The sequence below is a fragment of the Ascochyta rabiei genome, chromosome 17 (genome assembly GCF_004011695.2).
Source record: "Ascochyta rabiei chromosome 17, complete sequence".
Lineage (NCBI taxonomy): Eukaryota > Fungi > Ascomycota > Dothideomycetes > Pleosporales > Didymellaceae > Ascochyta > Ascochyta rabiei.
The window spans coordinates 875,247-892,542 of NC_082421.1; the positions used below are offsets into that span (position 1 = coordinate 875,247).

The following is a 17,296-nucleotide window of genomic DNA, read 5'->3' on the forward strand; positions in this document are numbered from 1 at the left end:
TCCGAGTTGGTGTCTTTGTTCGATGCTCATCTGCTTCAGATCTCTTTCGGCTTTTCTTTGTGCATCAAGGTCTACTGTAGGTGCCGTGTTGTCCCTGTCTCGTGAAGTCCATCACTCTGTCTCTCCAGACATTTCCCCTACTTGCTTATGGACATCAGAACTCGTCAACAAACTACCATCAAGACCACCCACTCACTCCGTACGCAAGCCGCAACCATGGAACCAACACTCACTCTACAAATCTCATTCATCCTGCTCGGCCGGCGAGACACCCGCATACTCGACCCAACCTTACTCTCTCCTCACGAACAAGCGACAACCCCCATCCACCTCATCCTCCAGACGCTCCAGCATTTCTGCCCCTCCCTCCCCATCCACACATGGGCCATCGAGACCCCCGACCGGGAAATCCCACCCCTGGACAAACTGTCGCCGAAAGCAAAGCGCGCACACGCCGCCACCCAAGCCGCAGCGCACAACGACGCCCAGCGCGCCGGAGAGCAGCACTGGCGCGCCCTGACATGCGACAGCCGCGAACTCTGGATGCTGCGCCCTGCGCCGCGCGACTCGACGGCCCTGAGCCCCGTCGACGCGCACACTTGGCGCGAAGGAGACGCGAATCTCACTGCTGCCGAGGCCGCGCACCTAGGCCGCAATAGCTGGGCGTGTCCTGTGCTGCTGCAGAGGTTTGGGATTCCCGTTGATGTCACCTCTGCGGCATGGGAGCGCTTTGTCCGCGAGGCGCGCGAGGTGCTTGGCGTGTTGCGGCGTGCGTTTGTGGATTTTCAAGGTGTGGTTCTAGGGTTGGAAGGGGAGGTGAAGTATTGGGATTTGGTTGTTGGGGGGAGCTGCTTTCTCAAGATGGTTGTGGAGCCGGTTGAGGCTGGCGTGGGGCATAGGGTGCTGGTGTTGGCGGCTGCGTTTGAGCCGGACCTGGACTTGTTGCGCTCGACGGGGGAAGTGATGCGGTTTGTGGGCGTGGGGAGGTGGTTGGAGTGGATGCTGTTGGGGAAGATGGCGAGGGCGCAACGCGAGGCGTGGCGCTGTTTGGGGAAAGCGACGCATTGCACACGTGGCGAGGAGCAGTGGGAGAATGATCTCGGTGTCGAAGATGAGAGGTATCGAAGGACAAAAGGAAGGCCCCGTGAGTGGTGGGACGTTGTGAACGACCTGGACGAAACCGAGATAGTGGAGGGAATGCGTAAGTTCGAAAGCAGCGGAAACAACAGACTCGGAATCGCTCTCCACCCATCCTCAGACCATACCTACCAACTCCATTTCCAAGGTCGACGCAGCACACTAGACGCCGAGCAACTGATCGCCTACACCGAACTCCTCGCACACATCATCGACACAGCACAAGCAATCCGTCCCTCTACCATCGCCGAACAGCTCGAGAACCTCCAACTCCACCCGTCGCCCACCTCCACAGACCGCTTCTCGAACATGCTCAGCTTCCTAAGCCACGACAGCTCCAATGCATCGCAAACCGCACTCACAGCCCTTCTCAACCCAATCGACTGCACGTCTCCCTCTGAGCCAGAAAGCTCTACACTGCCAGCTCCGCAGCCCACGCGGCCACGAGAAGCCGTCGATCCCTTCTACAGCACACGTGCGTATCTCGAGACAAAGTGTGCAGCGGAGAGAGCGGATATGGTGTGTTTCATCGAGAGGTATAGTAGAGCTGGTGGGTACCAGCCAACGGCGGATGAGAAGCTACTAGCAATGCTGAGGGCGGGTAGAGGGGAGGAGCGAGATTGTGGGCAGCCAGAAGAGGAAAAAGAGGGTTGAGAATCGGAGTGATTCATGTCCCCGCGAGGCGTCGAGAGCTGTGGTTTGACCGGCAGTGAAGTCGCGCAGCTAGGTGGAGCATGGCAGAGTCAGAGCTACGGTCACTGAGTTGCTTAGGTATTTGGGATGAATGTGGTGGACTCGAACACTCTATCAATATGTGTATTTGTAATCTTTCAACGTCTCAGACGTGGTTATGATGGGTATAACGCGTAGCAGTGTCGCCCTGCCCTCTCGATACATCCTCAAGAGCACGGCCCTTGCCGACTCTGCAGGTGTTGTACTCGTTGTTCTCTGTCGAACGCATGAGCGTCTAGCAGTTGACGTCCTCCATTACTCCGCCGCCTGCGCTCTTGACGCACTTGCCGTGGTTCTGTCGGACTTGCACATCTGGGTTTGTTAGTCCAGGGGGTTCTGAAGTAGGGTTCAGTGGAGGGCGACATGCCTTTGTCTGATGTAGGTATGGCGACGGGGGCTGCGATGGCGAAGGTGGCCATGGAGAGAATAGCGGCGGCGATGGTTGTGAACTTCATGATTTGTGTTGATGGATGGGTTCGATGATATCGATGGTTGTTGTCTATGTAGAATATGATTCGCCCGGTGAGGAAAGAACGTATTACGGTTGAAGGAAACACAATGTTGAGAGGTAACGAAGTATTGACAAAGAAGATGCTTGGGATGGACTAGATACCTTACATGGCAGCCAGGCACTCTTAATACCTCGCTCAAGGCCTGTACAATCAACCACAGCCCAAGGTCGTCTTGTCCCTCGTCGTCGCGGCCATGTTGGCCTGAAACCGGAAGGACATCAATCCTGAGGATCTCGTTACTGCATAAGGAACGCAGGCATCCATCTGCCGCTAGGCACGTCCATCCCCGCGGCCAGGCAGAATGCAGATTGGCGCATCTGGAGTACGGGGCGGGGTCTGACGTGTGGAGTCGTGTCAGATGCGCTTGTAGTGTCTCAGAGAGGCTGTAGAATAGTCGAGACGCATCATTGCCCGGTGTTGATGATGGTCGAGCTGCGAGCGTGGAATTTGGCGGTATGCCTGTACCTGACAATGCCCATTGTCAAGCTCGTCTTCGAGCCTGAGCTGATGAATGTAAGTCATCGGTACTTTCAACAATCATATCTGCAAGCGCCTTGATATCAGTCCATCGTGTGGGGTGTGGCACAGCGAAATGCAAGCAATGGTCCTGAAACGCTGCTCAAACATGGTTGATCAGCCTTCGACGCCCATGCACGTGATCATGCTGCTGCTTAGCTGGTGCCTCAACTCAGCGTTGCACTATCAGTGAAGTCTTGGAAAGAGGTTTCTAGCTTTCCCCACAAGCGGAGCTACGGGACCACGTTGCCGCTAGTTTCTGATATAGCCTTCCCGCTGACAACAACACTTGTTTTGTATAACTCTGGGTCACTCCCTACAGGGCAGCTTTACAAGGCTTAAATATGTACACACACAAAAATTAAAATATAACGATAGGTCGCCGCATGCTATTATTGTTTTCATATTATCAGCCAGAGTGATTTCGTTCGTAAGCCCTTTCTTTCATCTCAAGTCGTAACACGAGCAAGTCTCGACCGCATCTCTGACAAAGAGATTATCGATTTAGTTCTGATAGCTAGGTTCTCATTCGCGTCTCTCCAATACAAACTCCGAGAGTCTCCTTGCTTGTCGTTGCTTGTCGTTGCCTACGACCCCCGTGGCTTCACTACGCACACAGTACCGTTGCGCGATGATGCATTAGCCTCTCCCGTTTGTGTCTTAGTCATTTATCGTGATAAGAAGTGTTTGGCTAGGTAAGATTGCACTTCTGCTGTGGCGTAGGTGCTCGCTGTACAGTAGTAGTAGTAGTAGTAGTAGTAGTAGTAGTAGTAGTAGTAGTAGTAGTAGTAGTAGTAGTAGTAGTAGTAGTAGTGAACACATAGCAAGAGTCGTTAATGGATGTGGTATGGACTACGTCACTGTATCGCTGTAGTATACTGTATCGAGATTCACCGGGAATAATTACGGTAGGTGAAAGTGAAGATGACGCAAACGAGCTGGTTTAGACACCTCGCGGCTTCCCGTTGCGAGAGAAAGCGTGCAGTCCTCCAACCCTGGCAACTACAACACACAACCACTGTCTGCGATGGACATTGGTTCCTTTTACGCGCCCTCAGCCGAACGGCATCGGATGCAGTCAGGTCCGCAGGCCAGCGATAACTCAAACCCCAAGCCAAAAGCTAGGCCCGGTGACACACGAAAGGCAATGGTGGACAACAAAGGATGGCGCAAAAAGATAGGAGGTAAACCAAAGGAACTGCCACCCATCAATACCACAAGCGATGAAACTGCTGTAACGCTGCCGTTGGAGTTACCAGCCGCTGTTGACTCGACCGAACGGCGCCGCCATGGCTGGCGAAAGACGATGGCGGCCAGTCGCCCAGCGACTCCAATAACCCCAGCGCCACCTACACCAACTCCAGAAGACATTGAAGACACACGGAGTGAGCGAACCGATGATTCTGCGCCCCGTCGCGATTCTAAGCCGAAACCAATACGCTACACTTCGCTATTTACCACTCACAAAGAGGAGCCATCTGGCCCAGACTTTGCAGAGCCATGGAGTGTCGACGCTCCACCAAGCCACGATCAACGGGCCTACGTCGATCCGGTTGTGGTCATGGAGTGTATACACTCACATCTCTGTAAGAACTACATGGTCCCGGTTCCTCTGGAGTACAATAGCGGCCTCTTCCAAATCTTCGATGACTATCGAAAGTTACGATCGCAAAAGGAACGCCTGGACATGCGTGAAAGAAAAATGCTCGATGATTCGTGCAAGCTGAAAGACCAATGGTTTGAGGCCGAGGGGTGTTACGAGGCTGAGATACACCGCCTTGAGTTGCTGATCGCACGTGGAATCACCGGAGTAACTGGGCAAGTTACTGTCAAGTGTCCAGCTGATTCACTACTAACAGAGCACAAGACTCATGAAAGCACGTCAAGGGACTGTTGTGGACCGAAAACGGGAGCACCGAAAGATCATCTCGACGGACCGCTACCTTCCTCAATATCTGCACATGTCTCCCACAAAAATAGACGAAGAGATCAAGTTGAAGAGTCATCAAGGTCTGTACTATGTGTCAGCTGGTAAGGGCCATAGCTGACAGATTGCTAGTACTCTTGAATCGACCGACATCGCTTTCAGGAAGAATGACTGCTCTGTCTCGACAGCTCACACACACAGGATTGTCAGAGCTACCAGTAGGGACTCCTCCTCGCCCCGATCGAGAGTCAGCCTTGTCTCGAAAAGTGAAGAGCGAGCTCAACATGACAGATCTACACTACGCGGGATCCTCGGACACTCTTTCGAATTCAGTCACTTACAGTTCCACACTCCCAATGGATCCTGCACCAGAAGAGGTCACATCGGACGAAAGCCTACTGTTGAAGGATATTGTGGAATGCGACGCTTTCATTGCCCTCAAGGAACTAGGCGTTCTTGTTGCACGTCGAAAGGGACTAGATGTTTCATATTTTGTCAACGGGCTAATGAGCTTGTTGACCTCCAGAAGCTCCATGAAGACGGACACTGACCCCCGTGCTCACGAATGCGAAACACATAGTCCCGCGGCTAAGGGGTATAACAACGTCTCTGCTGACGACTCGACACCTCGGCCTCCGTTGCGAATGCCTAGATCTGGGTCACAGCAGCCACTTGATCAGGGGCGCCCGCGTCACTTTTCGTTCGAACCTGGAGACGACCAAATGCGAGACGTTGAAGCTGGGTTCAAAACATACGACTCACTTTCGCAAACTGACTCGACCGATTCGGAAACAACTTCATCATCAGCGGCTTCTCGAGTGTTTGCTGGGGTTTTACAGACAAATGATAACTTGATTCCACTCTCATCGTCATCGGGGACAGATGTTCCAACGCCGTCTATGATCCCCAGTCCTGTACAAACAACAGCACGCGTTCGCAGAGAGAATTCCACGTCGAGCCTACGGTCCATATTTGTCAAAAACATCAAGGACGACCGTCACAGCTCTCGCACCAGTGTCCAGACAGCATTCCGAGAGGCACCATGTGCCAATGCATCGGTCAGATCGAAGAGCAAAAGCAGCTCGAACCACAACCTACGTGCGGCAGAATCGCCCCTGGGCTCAAAAGAACGATTGGACAGTTTGGCAAATCGACACAGCACTGCTGCTCTCGCCGCTGCACGAGCGGCCGAAGGCAAGAGCAACAATTCATCCCAGAGCAATACACGATCGTCCGTAGTCACGTCATCTTCTCAGAAACTTCACACTGCAGAACAGCGAAGGTCCGAGAACAGCGGCCCCAGAACGCGTAACGACGCTCGTAAGAGTGAAGTTGAATAACACCGAAGTCCTGGCGTACCTTCCTGTTTGAGCATGGGGACGCACAGAGCCTCTGGTATTCAGTCGATCAAGCGCACTTACACTTTTGCATCATGTCAGTCAAGCGTTTCAGACTCTCAGCATCGCACATTCGAGATTGCTTCGGTGAGCACCACTGTGCAGTATGCTGACTATACACAGCATGCACTGGGGTTGTCCAAAGGTTGCTAAACCTCTGAAACATGCTGCACACACGGATTTCCCCGGAATCCCTTCGTTCCTATCCCTCTCCACTCTCCTCAAGGCTCATTTCCTTTCACCCTTGCAATTATTACAACGGTTCCGTCATAACGGACTTGGCCTGGTTTGCGGAAGCGATATCCACTCGCGTTTGGCTTCATTGGCTTCGACCCAAGACTGCAGTCAAATCCGTAAATCAATAAAACTTCAGTCGCCCTCACAAGTGCAGAAAGAAAAAAGGTGCAGGTCACCAGGAACACTCCGCCAGGAAGGATTACGACGCTGTTGCTGCCTACTATCTTGCGTCCGTGACACGTGGGCGCCTACAGGACGAGTGGTTCTGACAAAAGTAACACGGAAGGTCATATCGGAAACTGGTTGTGGCTAACGCAGCATGCGTTGTGCAGAAGGTACCAGAAAAGATAGGCTACTGTGATTTAGTGAGTACAACGCCCTAAGTTCAACCGACACACAGGCGTAGTCCAGCCTCTGACAGTAAAGACACTGCTGCAGGAGTACGCGTCTCTTTACGGGGCAGCCCATCATGCACGAGTCGAGGTATGTCACAGATGTGTGGCGGTGGCGGTGGCGGTGGCTCAGGCGCAACGCAAGCCCGTTGTCGCACAGACCCTGGATGCACTGTCAATCACCACCAAGCTGAGCGGTTGGAATCGCGTGATGATGTGCGACGGATCTCGGTTGCCAATCAGCGTTTCTCGATCTCGCCTTGCTATTTGTTCTATCTGTTCTGTCGCCACACTTTCTAACACAGGAGCCGTTCCACAAATCGAGTTTGCCTTCAGCCTTGCGATTGGGCACGATGGAGCCCCGCAACACATGCCACATTCCCGCGCAACGGCTGGTGTGACTGGAGTCGGTACAGATCAGTAGTGGTGTTACAGTCGGACTCTGTTCCTTCATCACCGGCGCACGAAGACCGTGACGATGACGAAAAGGTTCGATCGGTGTCGAAGGCAGCCAGTGGTAGCTCTTTTCGGCAAAGCGCCCGCTAACGACTCCTTAATCTCGGCTTGACAGGTACCAGGAATAAGATTTATGTCGGACTAAGCGGGTCACGGGCGAGTCGTAAGAGTGCAAGCGATGCGGCGGCAGCGGCTGCTTGTGGGATTGGTCCGAGAAGGATGTGTTTGCGACGGACAGGCGGGGTGCGTTTGGTCGAGCGACGGGTGTTGGCAGGCTGGGAAAGAAGGAAAAAAGCTCCGGAGGCGTGGTGGAAGGGCGGTGGAGCTAGGGTTCTGCAGCTCTGTGAAGGGGGCGGCGGCAGAGAAGACAGCCGCGTGGAGACGGCGGTGGACCAGGGCAGCATGAACAACATGGACAGCATGGCCCATTCGGGACGCAAATTTCCAGCATGGGATTGGCATTGGCACATGTCATCATCGCGCATGGCAGCGCCAGCTCACACCGTAGGCGCCGTGGGAGGTGTGCAAGGAGTGGAGAGGGCTAGCGCGAGTGGGGAGGGACGCATGGAGCGAGTTAATTACATGCGGACATGGACGCGGGACGTGTGTGCTGGGCTGGGCTGGTGTGGCAGTTGAGGTGGATTCGAGAAACCACGGGCTGGTTCGCTGGGACCGAAGAGCCAACGACCCAAGATCCTTGGGCTGATGTGCGGTTGCAGTGCGGGATGGCGACAGGTGCAGCGACAATCGCACCCGTTTGGGCCTCGCCGGCCTTCTGGATGCTCGCGGAGTCGCAGGGCAGTGGCTGTGCAGCACGGCAGCCGACAGCAGCCGGCAGACAGCCCAGGTCACGGTTACGTCGCTGGGGCAGCCAGCCAGGGAGGCCCAGCAGGCCCAGCAGGCCCAGCAGGCCCAGCAGGCCCAGCGGGCTAGCCAGACCCGCGACTCTAGACCCTCACCCTACCGCAGCCGCTTGCACTTGCACTGGCGTTCCCAAGTGCCACGCGCGGCCCTCGCAGCGATTCCGTCAGGCAGCTCGGTCGCTAACCTGATAAAAGACGCCTGACCTGTCGTCGCATGCGCCAACCCGAGCCACAGTTGACACCAGTCGACACCAGTCGACACCAGTCGACACCAGTCGACACCAGTCGATACCAGTGGCTACTAGCCCGCCTGTCTGTGCTGTCTGTGGGAGCTGCTCCGGTTCATCAACCCAAGGTCCACATCAGGGCTGCCAACCTCTGACCTTCAGCTTCACCTCTCGATGCTCACAAACGACCAGCTGCGCCTGCCGTGAGCCTCTCCGCGATGTTTCGCAACCGGTAAGTGCCCCCGTGTGCCTACTCATTGCTGGTGTTGGTGTTGGTGGTGGTGGTGGTGGTGGTGCTGTTGCTGTTGCTGTTGCTGCTGCCGTTGCTGGCGCTGGTTGCATGCAGCGTGCAGCGTGCTGTGATGTTCGCGCGTCGCGTTCGGCTTCCGGGAAGCTCGTGGCTAACCAACCCTCAGATCCTCACAAGCAAAGCCCAACGAAGAGCTGCTGGAGACATTCAAGGCCTCGTTCCCTCACCTTGCCCAGCGCTCGCACTCGGTCGCCGGCTTGCCAGGCCACTCCCTCACGGACGCGCTCGATGTAGCTCACCCCACCCGGTACGTCCCTCTTGTCGCAGTCCTGGCTTGCTCTGTCCTGTCCTGTCCTGTTGTCTCGCTCTTCTTCCGTCTGTCTTCTTTTGTCTATTTCCTTCTGTGCTGTGGATGCGCGCTCGCAAACTGTCGTCTGATGGCGCGCCCTGTTTCTTTGTCCTTTTCTTGCGCGCACGCGGCCAGCCAGCCAGCCAGCCAGCAGCCCTCACGATCCATGTCACTAACATGCCATCAACCAGACACGGCGACGCTGAAGACATCAAAGACCAGGACCCAACGCCGCGCGGAAACAACGAGCCATGGAGGTTCACGCCCTCGCTGCTCGACCCAAACAGCTTTGCCTTTACTTCCTTTGCAAACCAGCCTCCTGGTTACTACACACCCACGCCCGGCGGCACCAACACGCTATACCACAACCAAGCCGGAGACCTGCACACGCCCGGCTTTAGCTTTGGTCTCGGCACCCCTCTCTCTCTCCCCACCTCCGAAGGCGCCCTCCATGCTGGCCAGAATGCGCCCAATCCTCACCTCCAAGGCTTCAATCCTCATGCTCTAAGCACCCATCACCACTTTCAAAACACCAATCCATTCGGCCTCCCCCAGCAGCACCCTCAGTCGTTCGCGCCGCACCAGTTCACTCACCAGCCATCTGCCTTCGACCATGCACCCCTCCCTCAGGCCCACGAGGACTCTCCCATGGAGAACGTCATTCCAGAAGTTGAGATGCAATCTCCTCTCATCGGTTTCGCTCCCCAGCCTTACCGGGACAACCTAGCGGGTGCGGTGGCTCCGGTGGTGCCGGTGGTGCAACCAAACCAAAACTTCCGTTACCACGTCACGCTGAATGCGCCAACTGCCATGGTAAAGCAGTCGGATGAAGTCCCAGTGACCTACCTCAACAAGGGCCAGGCATACTCCATTTCATTGGTCGACACATTACCTGGCCAAGCACCATCATCCACGCTCAGGTACCGGACTTTTATTCGCATCTCCTTCGAAGATGAGCAGCAGCGTCAGCGTCCCGCTTCTTGCTGGCAGCTTTGGAAGGAAGGCCGCGGTACCAATGAGGCGCATCAAAGGGGTGGCCGCCTCCAGGCCGTCGAGTTCGTGGACCCAAGTCAAGTCGGAGGCGGTGAAGTCCAAGGACGGCCAAGAGTCGAGCTCGAGTCGTCTTCCTTTGATGGCTTTGTTGTGACCTGGACACCTGCGCCCAACGCTGCACCCGAGTGCTCCTTGGCGGTCCGCTTCAACTTCCTCTCTACTGACTTTAGCCACTCCAAGGGTGTCAAGGGCATCCCAGTCCGCTTATGTGCCAAAACGGAGCTCCTTTCGGAAGTGACTGGATCACCCTCAGAGAAGCTAGCCACTGAGCTATGCTATTGCAAAGTCAAGCTCTTCCGAGATCACGGCGCTGAGCGCAAACTTTCAAATGATGTTGCACACGTCAAGAAGACGATCGACAAACTAAAGCAGCAAATTGCGCAAGTCGAGTCTGGCATGAAAGATTTTGGAAAGCGCAAGCGCAGTGGAGATGACAAGAGCAGCAGCTCCAGACCTGGAAAGCTCCAGAAGCACAAGAGGACTTGGTCGATGTCTTCCGCAAGCTCCAATCAGGGCACTCGTCCAGCTGCTGAAGAGGACTTGCACATCAAGCTGGCATCTCTGCAGGACATGTTCAGTTCCACGAGACCCGTGAGCGTGTTGTACCTGCAAGGAGAAGAGCAGGACGACCCAGACCTTCACCCAGTTCAGCTCTCCTCCACTCCCCAAGAACTCTCCAAAATTGACACCAACGTGGATTCTCAAATGTGGGAGGGGCCAAGCTCGCAAACAGGCAACTCTTCCATGGTATCACCAACACCAAGCTCGCAATCACTGCAGTCCGAGAAGCGCCAGGCCTCTTCGTTTCAGCGCCCGCACCCCTATGGTCCGCCATCGCGCATGACCTCAGGCGAATGGAGAAGTTTTCCACAGACCGCTACAGGAGATTTGAAAGGAACGCTTGCAACCCAGGGCGGCTGCGATGTACCGACAAAGGTTCAGAGACCATACTCTGACGAACATGCCCTTTCTGGATGGATTGAAGCTCTGGGTGTCGATCAGACCTACCAGCCACCGCCTGAGCCTATGCTGAAGCCAGGTATGTATTCAGGCGTACCCGCAGTCGTCAGGCCGCTAACAACACGTGCAGTTGCGTGCTTTTTCGTGCAACCAAGGATCGCTGGCAAACAACCGGACGACAACTACTTCCGCGCTGTTTATGTCATGGAGCGCTCTGTAAAAGCACTCGTCAGCAACATTGCGATGAAGATCAACATTGAGCCGACCAAAGTCACGCGTACTATTCGAGTCAACCAAAAAGGCCTACGCATACTAATGGATGACGAAGCGGTCAATGCGATACCCGAACAGCAAGACATGGCGGCCGAGTTCCACGAGATCGGTACGCCACCTATTCAGCCCATAAAGCGAGATTGGGATGCTGGCCCTACGGACATTCAGGTCGACGGTGACATTCCAGTCGTTGAAGCTGTACATTCGACCGGCTACGAGCTCCGTCTCCTTTTCTGAACACCCAGCCACCCACCTCTAGGACTTCCACCATTTCTTCACGAGCCTTAGACTCACCTATGAGACATCCACACTTATGATCTTGTACTATTCGTACATGAGCGGCGAGTGGCCCTCGCTCTATAGGGGGGCTAATTGTGTTGGTTTGTCACACTTGTCATAGTTTTATACTTGCCGGCGTTGATATGTTCTGGAGATACCATTCGCTCTTATGAGCGAAATACTTTTCTTTTGTTGATACACCTTGCTTTTTCTTCATCTTCATCTTCATTATCATCATCATCTTCTTCTTCTTCTTTCGGTTCGACAACGATACCCATGTACCATTCCATCTTTCCAGCGGGTTCGATTGCAAAGCAACAATTGAGTGTGAGGCAATGGCAAGTTGTGGGTGGCAACGGTATATACACATGCGCTCGGCAGCGCAGCAGCGAAGCAGTAATTGCCCCAAGGTACAAACAGAGAGTGTGTCCTCATATTCTGACCAGGATCACTGCGCTCTCTCTACTAGACGAATTCAAGTCTTTACACTTTTGACAAATACTTCAACCAATCTCTGCTCCTCGGTTTCACACATCGCGGTCCAGAACGAAAAGCGGTCCGGGATAGTAAACGGTCAGGTCCACTACAGTACACAGGTATGCGGTCGTCTCACGAGGACATCGGAATGACCCGCAGCTTGTCGAAATCCCCCCCACCGGCAAGCGCTTCAAGCGACTACCGCTGTTGACCGCTCTTTGCGCGAGTTACGATTAGCATGGGCAAAAGAAAAAAAATCATCGTATTCACACACTAGCCCCCAGATTGGGAGCCTACCGAATCCTACGTAACTTCACGATCGACGTGTAGGCATGGAGTTAGCCCCTGATCAACCCAAGCGTTTCACACCAGCACGTGCAATTAATATACATTTACATGCATCTTTATTGGGCGAAGAAAGCAACAACACATCGACAGTGCGCTCAACAAGTCCATCCAACCAGCCGTCGCTTTCTTCTTGCAACGGCTCCCCCCGTATGTTTCTGTGTTTTCTCATGGTCGTCTTGCTCGATTCGGCAACTTCGTATCCCTTGCACAGCGAATAGGAAGCTGCAACAAGTGTTTCTATGCGTTGACGCGCACACGGAAGACTGCCGGTTGGGTATCAGAGTCGCCACGTTGATGCGATGCGAGGGTACATTGAGCTGAGCTTCCACCAGGCCATCCCCGGCCTCTGTTCTTGAGCTGGCACATTCCTGCAACTTTGCTTTTTCGTTTCTCTCTCTCTCGCTCTCTCTCTCTCTCTCTCTCTCTCTCTCTCTCTCTCTCTTCGCTCCACTACTATCCCCGTTTCCGTCTCCGATGTCGACACGTGGGGGACCGAATGGCCGAAAAGGGTTACCGCAAGCGTTTGTACGTGTAAGCAAGCTGTTAGGACCGCTCAGCGCAGCAAGCAAGCAGCACGGCACAGCACAGGGAGAGGAAGCCGTTCCGCAACCCGAGCCCAAGTACCAGGGACGTTCAAGCATGGGTAGGTATATGGCGCGGTACAACGCGCCGCAACTCGGTGCAGTCTTTCCCCGAACAGGACATGTGTGAATGTCGTACGATGATTTTTTTCTTCTCTTCTGTTCCTTCTCATTTAGGCCCTTGCCGATTCATCTGTTGGTAACACGGCTTCGCAGATGCGCTTCGCTTTGCACGGATATCACGCGCCCCGGGATGGGCTTCCCAGGAAGCGAGCGTGCGCTGTGGAGATGATGATGAGTACGGAGATTCTGGCTCCGTGGTCCGTGTGGGTGCATGGGTGCCGTTCATTGCGAGTGCGAAGGATGCGGCGCCAAAGGTCCGGGATGGGACTGTTTAGAGGGGGGAAGTGTATGCGCAGGTGGAGGGTTTGATGACGAGGGATGTGGGTTGTTCATCGTAGTGAGGAACGGAAAAGAGGTAGAATGCCATCTATTGCACGTCGTCTCTGTAAGGCTGTTACGATGTGGTGCACTTGGGTCCGTCTATGAAGGAGATTAACCATACAAAACATCAGGCGCCACCATATGGAATTTGTCCGGTTTCACTTTACGAGAACGCAAAGAGTATGTAGATCGTGATTCTCATCGCATTGCCTGGGTAGAAAACATCGTGTAGCACTTGCTTTCCACGCACTGCGCCAGAGCCTGTCCGGAGCAGAAACGTAGAAACCCAGATGAAAGGCAACCTGACGTCCGCGACGACAATAGTAACTACCTCTGTCCGGGTATACCCCGATAGTTAGATTTGTTGTTACGTAGCAGCTTTTTGTATCGGGATAGACACTCGCGAGCAGCAATGTACACCATCTTATCACGTGATGCAGAGCTCGAGTCTGTGTATGCGTTATGGGTCCTCAATCATCCAACTCCCTTCCGAAATCAATGAGTCGCAGCTTCTTCGCATCCTTGGGATGGAATTGTGCGATCCTCGCTCGGACCAAGAATCGTGTCGCTGCTGACTCCCGCTGAAGTTGGAAGTACGCCCTCCCTCTACCAGGGCCGATCAACGTTGCGAACAAGTTTTCGATCAATTGCCGCATCTCCGCGTCGGCTGCCTCGGCCTCTGTTGGGGGCTCCTCGTCCTCCTCAATAGCTGCTTTGTTTCCCCAGATCTGATCAATTCTGCGCTGGCGTGTTTTGTCAGGCACGGCCTTCCTGGTTGACTTTGCTCGGCCTTGCTTGGTAAAGCCTGCTGCTAGGGTATTGTCTTCCACGTCGAGCATATCGCCTACCACCGGTCCACCTAGCTCTTCTGCTGCGATCATTGCGGCTAGATAGTCATTGATGAACTCATTCATGGCTTCTCCAAGCGTCTGGGTAGCGGCGTCGTACCCGTCCTTTTGTGCACGCTTAGTTGCGATCAACTCGCGAGCAAGCTGCGCAGGGGTTTTCTGGGATCGTTCTTCTTGCTGTGCACGGAGTCTCTCGATCCGATTCTCCATAGCTTGCGTGAGAAGGTTTGCATCGTTCAAGTTTGCTTCCTCGCGGCGCAAGATTGTTTCTGCTCCGTTGATCTTACTTTGTGTGCTGGGAATTGTCTTCTGGGCTCCCTGGACATTCCGCTGGAGAGTACGTGCAGCCAGAAGCGGTGGAAGTATGGACTCTTTTCCGGGGAGAAAAGATGAGACGGGCGTGAGGCGTGCGTAAGCATCTTTGACGGCAAGAAGTTGTCGAAGCTTCTCATGTGAATTTGAAGAAGCGTATGCTGCAGATTCAACATCGACATTCGATCGTGCTCGGAGCTACCGTAAGGTTAGCAATTTCGGCCCTATGGCAAATTCAAGTCCGTCCCCCTACTCTTTCCAGCGCACTTTGTTGTTCCTCGACGCGTGCCTGTAGTTCCCTCACTGTTTTGGCCAGAGCCTCCGTGTCAGACGCGTCAAGCTCCATCGAATCTTCATGTAGCTGTTGTGCATTTTGAACATATTGCCGTATGTTCTGGAGGATCTCGTCTTTCTGCTGCGCCATGGCAAAATGTCTCTCCGGCTGCGGTGCGTTGGTGTTAGAGCGCAGAATCCGTATTGCAAGCGACGATGACCAACTAGGAAACGTCGCTACTCTCACCACACAACGATGTGATTCACTGCAGCGCCTCACCTGAATCAATATGTGTGCAAGCTACCGTGAGCAGTACACTGGGCAGCGAATGGTAGCAAGTGAGGTCGTACACGTGACTTGAAACCTGCCAAGACCGACGATCTCCACTTCCTTTTTGGCAGCGATTGCACGACGTCCTTTCCCCATCACCCAGTCCACCTCCTGCCCCAGAGCAACCGCTTTTACGCTGCCCCGCCCCTACCCTTCTAATCAGACACTCGCACTCGTGGAAGCTGCGCACCTTGCTTTGCGAGAAGGTTTGACGAGCGAGCTTTTCTTACTTGGGCCGTTTCTTCTTCTGCTCGACATCACCTCGTCCCAAGCCCGCACCCACCCTCTCGAACTCACTCGCATCACCTGCACTAGCTCTTGCAGTCTTCCAGACATCAAGACGATATAATTCCGACACTCGCACCATCTGCACGCTTCCCGCCCAGCCCAAGCTCCGAACGACATCACCTCCACGCTCCCTCCAACCGCACTGTCGCAATTCTTTCCCAGCCGCCAGCACCACCACGCTTTCCTTGACAGCCCCCGCTGTACATAAGACCGAATACAATTAAACAGTCCCAGCTTCTAGCCTGAGCATTTACCTGGACTGTGAAAGAGCTTATCTCCCAATCCTCAAGTCCACAAACAGCTAGGAATCATGTCTGCATCTCCGACTATCGCAGCCTCCACCAAGCGTCCACTTGAAGAGCCCTCTTCGCCTGCTGGACCCAATGACCAGCCTGACGCCAAGCGCCCTGCCCTTGACAAGATGGTCAAGGATGAACACAATGCCGCCACCGACATCGAGATTGCACAGCCAGCCAAGAGCGAAGGCCTTGCTGCAGAAGACGTCAAGGCCGAAGCTCTCAAGCCAGAAGACGACACTGCTGAAGTAGCTGCTCAGAACGGAGGTGAACACACACAGACGGATACCGTCGTTCCTGATGCCCCCGCTATCCTGGAGACGCAGCCCATCCAGTCCACTTCTGGCGCCAACGGCCGTCCCGGCAACGGCAACCAACAAGTTGATGAGACCAACTGGCTGCATCTGCGGGCCTGCATTGGCACCAGCGAAGCTGCAACCATCATCGGAAAAGGCGGAGAAAACGTGACTCAAATCCGACGTCTATCTGGCGCAAAGTGCACAGTCAGCGACTATTCGCGAGGCGCTGTTGAGCGCATTCTGACCGTCAGCGGTCAAGTTGACGCTGTATCCAAAGCGTTTGGTTTGATTGTGCGCACTCTGAACCAGGAAGATCTCGAGATCCCTTCCACCTCCACCTCGAAGGCCTACCCTATGCGTTTGCTCATCCCTCACATCCTCATTGGCTCCATCATTGGCAAAGCAGGCGTCCGCATTCGTGAGATACAAGAGGCCTCCAATGCGAAGCTCAACGCTTCCGATACTCTCCTGCCCAATTCTGGCGAGCGATCTTTGGTCGTTCTTGGTGTTGCCGATGCTGTACACATTGCGGTGTACTATGTTGCCCAGACTCTAGTCGAGCAGCTAACAGAACGTTTTGGTGGCCCTGCCGCGTCCCAGTACGCAACACGCAGCGGCATGGCTGCAAACGTTGTTCCTGGAGGCATGTCTGTTCAGCCGTACGTTCCCCAGCCTGCTGGAGGTCAGTACTCGCAGCCTCACCCGAACAACTTCCGTCGACCAGAACCCCAGCGCACTCCTCAGCACGGAGGGTATGGTGCTCCTCACATGCACGGCCAGCCACCTCAGCAGACACCCTATGGTCATGCCAGCATGCCTTACGGAGCTGGCTCGCCTGGTCGTGCTCACTACGGCGGCCCTGCACAGCCAACGCCTTACGGTGCCCACCACGGTGCAGCACCTGTTGCACATGGTGGAGCTCCTAGCCAACCGCCCGTCGCGATGCCAGGCCAACCTCTCACACAGCAGATCTTCATTCCCAACGACATGGTGGGTGCAATCATCGGCAAAGGTGGTGCAAAGATCAACGAGATCCGCCAGCTCAGTGGTAGTGTGATCAAGATCAACGAACCTACCGACAACAGCAACGAACGCCTGGTCACGATCACAGGCACACAGGAGTGCAACCAAATGGCACTCTACATGTTATACTCACGACTCGGTTAGTACACCGTCAACTCAAACGCCACAAAAACTAACATCCCACAGAATCGGAAAAGCATCGTATCTAGATTCCTG

The 17,296-nt window shown here is 54.5% G+C and overlaps 6 protein-coding genes across 6 annotated transcripts, besides 10 other annotated features; 4 read left to right on the plus strand and 2 right to left on the minus strand.

Annotated features, from left to right (window-relative positions):
* Nucleotides 1-216: 216 nt before the first annotated feature.
* EKO05_0009692 (uncharacterized protein) lies at nt 217-1,791 on the plus strand (the record flags this gene model as incomplete). The annotated part of the gene is made up of 1 exon (XM_038946915.1): nt 217-1,791. The coding sequence occupies one exon, from the start codon at nt 217-219 to the stop codon at nt 1,789-1,791; it is 1,575 nt and encodes a 524-aa protein (XP_038795072.1).
* Nucleotides 1,792-2,104: 313 nt separating this feature from the next.
* On the minus strand, nt 2,105-2,324 carry EKO05_0009693 (uncharacterized protein; the record flags this gene model as incomplete). The annotated part of the gene is made up of 2 exons (XM_059637597.1): nt 2,105-2,181; nt 2,237-2,324. 2 exons carry the CDS (start codon nt 2,322-2,324, stop codon nt 2,105-2,107), a joined length of 165 nt encoding a protein of 54 aa, XP_059493580.1.
* Nucleotides 2,325-3,633: 1,309 nt separating this feature from the next.
* Nucleotides 3,634-3,711: a tandem repeat.
* A 213-nt stretch (nt 3,712-3,924) lies between these two features.
* Nucleotides 3,925-6,164, plus strand: EKO05_0009694 (uncharacterized protein; the record flags this gene model as incomplete). Its single annotated transcript, XM_059637598.1, has 3 exons — nt 3,925-4,715; nt 4,765-4,907; nt 4,957-6,164. The coding sequence occupies 3 exons, from the start codon at nt 3,925-3,927 to the stop codon at nt 6,162-6,164; spliced, it is 2,142 nt and encodes a 713-aa protein (XP_059493581.1).
* Nucleotides 6,165-8,187: 2,023 nt separating this feature from the next.
* Nucleotides 8,188-8,232: a tandem repeat.
* Nucleotides 8,233-8,401: 169 nt separating this feature from the next.
* Nucleotides 8,402-8,465: a tandem repeat.
* A 149-nt stretch (nt 8,466-8,614) lies between these two features.
* EKO05_0009695 (uncharacterized protein) lies at nt 8,615-11,518 on the plus strand (the record flags this gene model as incomplete). The annotated part of the gene is made up of 4 exons (XM_038942472.1): nt 8,615-8,628; nt 8,813-8,953; nt 9,187-11,087; nt 11,139-11,518. The coding sequence occupies 4 exons, from the start codon at nt 8,615-8,617 to the stop codon at nt 11,516-11,518; spliced, it is 2,436 nt and encodes an 811-aa protein (XP_038795074.1).
* Nucleotides 8,658-8,692: a tandem repeat.
* Nucleotides 8,693-8,736: a tandem repeat.
* Nucleotides 8,963-9,056: a tandem repeat.
* Nucleotides 9,126-9,151: a tandem repeat.
* A 243-nt stretch (nt 11,519-11,761) lies between the features above and the next one.
* Nucleotides 11,762-11,816: a tandem repeat.
* Nucleotides 11,817-12,774: 958 nt separating this feature from the next.
* Nucleotides 12,775-12,827: a tandem repeat.
* Nucleotides 12,828-12,930: 103 nt separating this feature from the next.
* Nucleotides 12,931-12,973: a tandem repeat.
* A 907-nt stretch (nt 12,974-13,880) lies between these two features.
* EKO05_0009696 (uncharacterized protein) lies at nt 13,881-14,994 on the minus strand (the record flags this gene model as incomplete). The annotated part of the gene is made up of 2 exons (XM_038942515.1): nt 13,881-14,768; nt 14,824-14,994. The coding sequence occupies 2 exons, from the start codon at nt 14,992-14,994 to the stop codon at nt 13,881-13,883; spliced, it is 1,059 nt and encodes a 352-aa protein (XP_038795075.1).
* Nucleotides 14,995-15,772: 778 nt separating this feature from the next.
* On the plus strand, nt 15,773-17,289 carry EKO05_0009697 (PAB1 binding protein; the record flags this gene model as incomplete). Its single annotated transcript, XM_038942579.1, has 2 exons — nt 15,773-17,219; nt 17,267-17,289. The coding sequence occupies 2 exons, from the start codon at nt 15,773-15,775 to the stop codon at nt 17,287-17,289; spliced, it is 1,470 nt and encodes a 489-aa protein (XP_038795076.1).
* Between the last annotated feature and the right edge of the window lie 7 nt (nt 17,290-17,296).